The sequence below is a fragment of the Tupaia chinensis genome, unplaced genomic scaffold (genome assembly GCF_000334495.1).
Source record: "Tupaia chinensis unplaced genomic scaffold, TupChi_1.0 Scaffold144276_1, whole genome shotgun sequence".
NCBI lineage: Eukaryota > Metazoa > Chordata > Mammalia > Scandentia > Tupaiidae > Tupaia > Tupaia belangeri.
In genome coordinates this window covers 2389636-2397835 of record NW_006204133.1, presented here as the reverse complement: position 1 = coordinate 2397835, position 8200 = coordinate 2389636, and the positions used below count along the sequence as shown (strand labels likewise).

Sequence of the window (8200 nt, the reverse complement as noted above, 5' to 3'; positions counted from 1 at the left end):
CTGCTCGGTCATCCAGCCCTGTCCATGGTCAGTGACATTTCTAAGAGCATCCCTGACCTCCTAGGCCACCACCCTGACCTCTCACCCCCTCCCCGATCCAGTCTAAGTTCAGCTTCTCTGGTTGTGCCCTGACTCCCGGCCATGGCAGCACAGGGCTGAGCCCCCTGGCCCCACCACGTATGCTAGAACTCTCTCCCGGCCACCTGCAGGCCTCTCTCCACAGTCCCTGGGCCTCTGCTTCACCTGCTCTCAAACTGTGCCACTCTCAGTTGAGAAGTTCAACGCCTTCAGCCTCACATTCTGCACCAGCTGTTCAGTCATTACCTTGGCTGCTCCCTCCCACCTGAAAACTCTCTCTGAAACCCCATCTTCTTCTCCTGTCCCTTCCATCCCTTCCAGGATGAAGGGCCTGGCTCCACCTCTGCATCTTCTCCTGACCCCTGCTCCACAAACCACCTCTTCTCTTCTGCCCTCCCACACCCGCCCTCATCATTCCTGCCGGCCTAGACACATGCTCCCACCAGAAGTATCCTCCCCAAACCGGAGACTTTCATCTGCTTTCTCTGCTTTGCAGTTGGTCTCAGGCCCTTTGGGACTATCTACACTATCCCCTCCACTTCCCACTCACACCCCTCGGCCCATGTCAGTGGTGATGGGTGGCATTCTGGAAGATTGCCAATGTCCACCAGGTGTCCCAAGCAGGAGCCTGGACTCAGGCTCTCTCCAACACCTCTGCATCGGGGGGAGAGCCTGCCCTGTGGTCTGTGGCACCCTCTGCCTGCCTGCTTCTCCCACTGCTCACACACGTGGTGTGTACTCGTCCAATCGCCAGGGCCGGGCCTAGACCTGCTGGCCCTGCATGCCTGGTCACCGGCACAGAGAGGCTGGCAATGGGGCCAGCTCTCCACTTTAGCTTCTCTCCCCAGGCCCCGGGATCCCAGACACACCTTCCTGAGCTCAGTGGCAGCCGCTTTATCTAGTCCCCCTGTCCCAGTAATTTTCAGCTCAGGACAGTAGCCCCGTGTAGCCCCCCAGATCTTTTTAAAAGTGGAAATGTCCCCCATTGCTGTCCGTCAGGAAGGGACATGATGTGTTCTGGGCTTTATACTTGGGGTGTTCGACTGACTACTCAGGGCTCTAAAGGACACTGAGTCAGCACAGAGGCCACGGGAGCCACGTGAAGCCCTATCCAGAGGTGGACCACAATCTGTCGCTCACTTTGAAGAGATGGGGCCATTAATCAGGTGCCTGCACACCCACCTGGCTCAGTCTCCCTCTCCCTCTCCTTCTCTGTGTCTCTCTCACACACAGCAGCACAGGGTCCGTAAGGCAGCTCCTCCCACCACGCAAAAGCAGATCGGATGGCTGGATGTTTCTACGGTCACGTTTTTTGTTCACTTATTTTTTAACTGGAAGCATCAGACAGCTGTACAAGAACCACAAGTGCCCTTTGGGTACTTACTGTTTCTTAGTCTCCTCGAACTTGTGCAGCTTTTTGCGGAGCCCTCCCGACTTGAAGCCTTGGCAGTGCGCTGCAGGCGCGCCGATGGTGACGACGTCATAGTTCTGATCTAACGACAGAAAGCTCTTCTCCATTACCCTGGCTCAGCCTGTGGATAGGCCGGCTACAGGCGGGTGCGCCCAGCCTGGGGTCCTGCCCCTCCAGCATTGTCAAGCAGCCTTTAGTTCCCTGGGTCCACAGCTAGGGCTGCCCTAGGGCCGCAGGAGCGGCACCCTCATCTCAGCAAAGGGGATGAGAATGTCCACAGGAAACCGCTCAGCAATGCATGCGTGCACCCCTCCTTTTAGGGCCAACTGACAGGCAACCGCCTGCTCCAGAAACACAGAAGGAAGCGGGAGGGAGGAGGCGGGAAGGGGCTTGGACGTTTTAACAGAGAGCTCTCAGAGGCCCTGTGATGTGCTCTTTGAGTAGTCCCGCAGCAGAGCATGCAGGGAAGCTGGGGCGGATGTACTCCGCGACCGAGTACCCAGGGAGAAGGGCAGAATAGGACTGGACGGGAGGGATAGAAGGAAAGGTACCTGATCCTCCGTCATCCTGAACTCTCATCCTTTGTATGTGCAAGTTTGTGGGGACAAATTCCAACTTTTTATCTGCTTTCAAGCTGCTTGCTTTAAATGAGGGACCTAAGAAACAGGATGAGAAAACAAAGGCCATCAAATGTGGCCTGCGTCCGTGAACTGAGCCGAGTGGAAGGAGGGCTGCCGCACGGAGGCAGGAGTGTGTGGGCAGCGGCCTAGAGAACTCTGAGTGCGCCAGTTCCCTTCCTGACGGCGGGTGGGCCAAACACTGGAGGGGGCAGTTCACTGGGAAGCTGGCTCTGGGTGCCTGGGTGGATGGAGCCAGGCAGGGCAGCCTCGGGAGCTGCGGCAACGATGCCGTGCCTGCGGAGACTCCGCTCTCAGCCAAGACACCTGCCACAAAGACAGGGCAGTGCGTGGCGGGCGCGGTGTCAGCGCACTATACAAAGCACACGGCCGCGCAGAGACGGCTTCTCCAGCGCTGGAGAGCACCATCACTGAGGTCTGGGACACCGGCGTGGGTAGGCCGGCACAGCTCCTCCTAAGCAGCACCCAAAGGGCCTCTCATCACCCCAAGCCCGTCCAGATGCGCGGAGAGATGTGGCACTGGGAACAAATGTGAACATGCACCCGAATCTTGCTTGGCTGGTTAAGGTTAGCTGTGTGTGTGTGTGTGTGTGTGTGTGTGTGTGAGACAGCTATCTACAGTCTTTTTTCTATAATCAGAATCCATAACTGATGAAGTGAAAAATAACTTGCCTACCAAACAAAGGGAGTTACGAATTAAACTGACCATCAGAGGAGAAGAACTCAGTAAGACAAGCCAGAGACAAACAGAGGACTCAGCCCTACAGACAACGGGCCTCCCAGAGGACCTGGTGCACGCGGACAGAGGAGGCGCTCTTCTCTAGAAAACTCCAGGCTGTGTGGGTTTCCACCTTCCCAGGGACAGTCGTCCAGCCAGGTGGGCCCTCCGCTCGGCAGGCAAACGCTGACTTTTCTCTAAGGGCCACACGCAGACCCGTACCTCAGCTCTGGCTACGTCCAGGCGCCACCATCCTGTCAGTCCTCTCTCTGGCTGTTTCTCTCCAGGTTCAAGGGTGGTTAATATACTCTGTGTTAAAATCACATGAAGGCTTTACGATTTTCCTTAAACCCTGACATTCCACTATGTGGAATTCCATTATGTGGAGGAAAAGAAGAATCAGAAAACAGAATTTAAAATGCTAAAGCGGTAAGTAATGAAAAATCAAAAAGTTTAATTCTGTTCGGAATAGATGAGGAATGAGTTATGAAGAGCCTTCCGAGTCTACCTTGAGCGTGTTCTGAAAATCAAACAACAACGTCCAAGAGGAAAAGGGGAGGTGTTCACACTTCACTTTCTGGTTTGAGTCTTAAAGGGGAGAGTTCCACTCTGACAATGTGTATGTTCAATAAAAACGCCACTAGATAGAACTTCTCCTGTACTCACGATAGAGCGTGTGGCACACGTGAGACAGAGAAGCAGCCTCCACCGAGTCTGGTCAGGCCGCGGCCCCTGCCCTCGGCCCCTGCCCTCCGGCCCTTCAGACCTTGGGCACTTGGGTGCACGCCTGGCGCATTTCAGGCTGCCCAGGCAGGGACTCGAAACATGGTCACCCCGTGGGAGCTTCTCCTGAGCGGTGCATTCCCTTGGAACCGGCCCTGCAACCACGTATCAAATCCGGGAAATCTGGAAAACTGCTGCCTGAGGCAAACAGCCCACGTCCTTTCGGATAAATAACACGAGCCAGTGATTCTGTCTCCCTTAGGTTTCACCCACAGTAACTGTTTTGGCAGGTGACACCCTAGAAGGACCTTTCGCTGAGGTTCACAGATTTGTCTTTCTAATTAAGATCTGAAAAACCCATCTTTGAAAGAACTCACACCTACAGGAGGATTTATTTTTAAACACACATTACAGTGTCTGTCAGTGATGATGCGTGACCCCCATGGGGTCCAGATCCCTGGTCAGGGAGGTGAAGCGTGTGCGTGGTGTGAGAGGATGGGCCATACCCACCTTTGTACTGATGGAGGTCGGTCAAGTTCTCCTGGTACGTGAGGATGATGGTCTGGTACTGGGTGACGATTTGGCGCCGGAGGCTCTCCCAGCAAGGGGACAACTCCCCCAGCTCCTCCAGCTCACACACTCTGCAAGCGAGACACACACACGTGTCAGGTCACAGAGCTGGCTCCCTTTCCTGGAGGTCCAGGAGGCCTGACCAGGAAAACAACACACACGGAAGTAGCACTGCCACCCAGGGTGGCCCAGCACCCAGTCACGTGACCCATGTAAAGGGCAGCCAGGAAGCTGAGGGAGCAGACGGCCACAGAAGAAGCAGACCACTGACCACGTGGGAAAAATAACTCAGTGGTATGTCCCCAGGAAACTAAGCATAGGCTGGGGGAAGGAGAGAGGCTGTCGGGGAGTGACTCCACCCTGGCGCCCTGCACATACCCACGCAGGCCCAGGCTCACGTGGTAGCCGGCCTGGACTAGGGCAGGATGACCTGTCATCTGGGAGCACTCAGAGACGACTGAGAGAGAGCAGAGAGGACTGGGGTGTGGGTGACTGCCACGACCCACCTCCCGCTGGCCTCCCTGTCTCCCTTAGGAGGCTGTAGGCAGCTGTTCATCGCCTCCCAGGCTCCGATGAGGCGTAGGCTTCTGCCACACCCCTGAGAAGAGCTGCAGAACACTCGGCTGCTCAGCTGGAGCCGAGGCCTGGCTCCTCAGCAACGGGTCCGACTGCTGCTGCAGGCCTCAGCCCCTTTTGTCCCCGTCTTCCCTCTAGAGTATGGGGAAAGGACCACAGGGAGCCCAGGACAAGGGAACCAGCATCTGTGGCTCGTCTTCCTTTCGCTCCCTACGTAAGGAATGAACTGCACTAGCCTAAAGTTGGTCTGCTGTGTCAGTGCTGGTTGAACCACACAGACTGGGTCTTGGCCTTTTCTTAAACCTGTGTGTTTGACAGAGGTAGGGGGAGAGGAGAAAGGAAGAAATGGAAGAAGAAAAAGAAATTGATACCTCCAGAAGAACAAACACTATCAAAAAACTGAAACTACAGTCCTAGACTTACAATGGGGTTACATCCCGATAAACCCATCAAAAGTCACAACTGCGGTGAGTCGAAAATGCACTGTAAGTGGACACCATAACGAAGTCCCTGACTTTGATGGGCTACGGTTCCTACTGAGCGCTTACTGCTTTTGCACCATCGTGAAGTCAAACCACCATGTGAGTTGAACCAGCTTTAAGTCAGGGAGCACTTACCTAAACTCCTCAACTCGGCAATGAAAAGTTACATAATCATAACAGCAAAAATACGATGGAGTTTAAAAAAAAAAAAAAAAAAAGAACCATATTAGGAAAATGAGAACTGGGAAAGTATTGGGTGATTGGGAAAGCCGTGACATATCTTCCTGTTTTTCTAGGCAAAATGCATCATGACTTCCCTGACGGCCCAGTATGAAAGGCCTGAAGTCCCTGTCATGGGAAATGAGTAGCCTGGCCCTGAGACGGATTAATGAAGACAGTATCTACCAGCAGCGATTACTGAAACTGTTCCGTGTGGTTGTTTCTGTGAAGTAGATCAGAAAGTAGAGAGACCCAGTGTTGTCTTCAGTTAAAGCCTTTTAGCACTATTTGGCTTTTTACAGTATGCACATTTTCTTTTGAGAAAAAGAGAAAACAAAAGCTAAATTTATGAAATTTTTTAGGAATCTACTAAATTGTCCAAAGTAAAAAAAAAAAAAAAAAAAAAAGTTATACTATTTTTATTATTACTAAAATAGCAAAATTGGGCTAGCCTGGCAGTACAGTAGTTAAGTGCAATGCACAGAAAACTGGATCTCACATGGCTGACTATGGTTTGAATCCCGGCCCCAGCAGCTTGTCAAACACATTGGGCACGTACATGTGTGTGCCCAAAGTCCTGATGGGATGGAAGAATGCAGGGAAAGGGATGTGACAAGACTATGTCCCACTTGTAGGTGCTTTTTCTTTCTCTTTCTCTCTGGGAAGCATATGTGTCCCCTGGCAAAAAGGAAAAAGACAAAGATAGCAAAAGTAACACAAAAGCACACCCAGTGCACAGGGCTGCGGTGAAACCGTCCTCGTCCACCGCGAGCCGGCCGGCCCTGTGGCCAGAGGTTCTTCAGTCTTCCCCGGCGCTGCTGGCCCCTCTCTCTGGGATGTCCCGGCCAATCTGTTTCACATCTGTTGCCTTTGCTTCAAGTTCAGCTTAATGCCATCACCTGTCAGAGTGCTGCCCTGACTGGCCTCTGCATTCTCACGGCCTCTCTTCATTTCTGGCACACACATAGGTCTGGAGCTCCCGTGTGAGGCTTCCACTCTATTTCTGACCCTCATCCAGAGCCGCCCTCACGGAGGACAGAGCCTGAGTCACTGCTGCTGCTTAGAGCAATGAAATCCTTGAACTAAAGCACTGTTAAATGAAAGAACTCTTTAAAGTTATCACACACACAACAGGACACTAGGCCATCATTAAAAACTAAAACATGAAAACCGAAGATTCATGAAAAAGTAGTTGTAGCTATGCAAATATATAAACATGAACAAAGCATGAAAAAAAATTTAAATTAAAATGACTATTAGAAAATGTGCATAGGGACCAGCAGTTAGCGTAATGGCTATGTTGCTGGACTCCCATGTAGTCGACCGCAGTTCATGTCCTGGACCCAGTGGCTTAAAAACTCACACCGGGCTCATGTGCGTGCGTGCCCAAGATCCCGAGAGGAGAATGGAGGAGAAGGGATTGCGGCATGACCATGCCCTCTGGGGGGTGATTTCTCACTTTCCGTCTCTCTGTCTCTTTCTCTCTGTCTGGCGAGTGCACGCGCACTATAGCAAAAACATCTCCAAATAAAAAAAAAGAAAATGTGCATAAAGGGGCAGGCGAGGGGTGTGGTAGTTAGAGGCACTAGATTCCCACATGGCTGACCATGGTTCAAGTCCTGGACCTAGCAGCTTGCTTTCTTACTTTCTCTCTCTTTCACTTTCTCTCTCTCTCTCTCTTTCTCTGGTCAAATAAATAAATAAATCATGTCAAATAAAATAATTTAAGGAAGAGAAAAAGAAAGTGTACATACAAAGAGATAAAGTGATTAACCAAGTATCACCAACTGGTGAATTTAGGTGAAAGGTGCTCACTGCATTGTTCCTGCCGTTCTTCTCTATGCTCAGGTTTTTTGTTTTTTTTTTTTAAGACGAAAAATGATAATGAAAGCGCTGTATTAAAACAGTAAGACTATGGGGCCAGAAGGTGGCTTGGTGGTTAAGACACTGGACTTCCACGTCGTCAACTGCAGTTTGAGTCCTAGACTCCGTGGCCTGAAAATCTTGCCAGGCATGTGTGTGTGTGCCCAAAATCCTGAGAGGAGAATGGGAAGGGATTATGGTGTGGCTCCCCCCTCTGGGGGTGGGGGGTGATTTCTCACTTTCCCTCTCTCTGATCTCTCTTTCCTCTGTGGCAAGACAAAAACCTAAAGACAAACAAACAAAACAGGATTCTGGTTGTCTTGTTTTCTTCCATGCTTCTGGGGTATTATGTTTATGATCTGCATTGTTTTAGGACAGAGAGCAGATGACAGTCTGAGACAGAGGGGAACATAATCTGCAGGCCCTGAGCCACCTAATATAGGCGTTGTGTGCTTTGGGTTTGGTGGATCTGCCCCAAAAAATAATGGCCTGTGTTGAGCGCTGCAGAAGGCCGAGACCAGTGCTCCCTGGGGCTGAGTGCCCTGACGGGTCACACTTGGTCTTCTGAGCCCTTATCTCTGTGGCCCTAACCTGGGAAACCACTGACCTGGGAAGCTGTGACCAAAGAATGACTACTTATTTCTAATTTCCTGCCAGAGAAATAAGAGGGGAAAGAGAAGGGGAGGGGAGGGAAGGGGAGAAGGGAAAGGGAGCTGAGTGCTGGGCACACATCGGGACCTTGGAGCACGCTGGCTTGTGAAGCCCTTGCACAGGAAGCCCTGACACAGAGACGCAAACGCAGCTTTCGCCAGCTCGCGGCAGAGGCTGGGTTTGTCGTCCAGCCGACCCGAGGCCACTGCTCTGTCCGCTGCTCCTCAGAAAGGCAGGGCGCAGATGTGCTGTGAGGGGCGGTCAGCCCAGC

The 8200-nt window shown here is 52.1% G+C and overlaps 1 protein-coding gene across 1 annotated transcript in view; it reads right to left on the bottom strand.

Moving 5' to 3' along the window:
* The window catches only part of INPP4A (inositol polyphosphate-4-phosphatase type I A), a gene marked incomplete in the record, with an annotated part of 166232 nt that overhangs the window by 44535 nt on the left and 113497 nt on the right, over positions 1 to 8200 (bottom strand). The window contains 3 exon segments of the mRNA XM_027767516.1: positions 1463 to 1571; positions 2041 to 2145; positions 4079 to 4209. Of these exon segments, the coding sequence (XP_027623317.1) occupies positions 1463 to 1571; positions 2041 to 2145; positions 4079 to 4209 (345 nt within the window).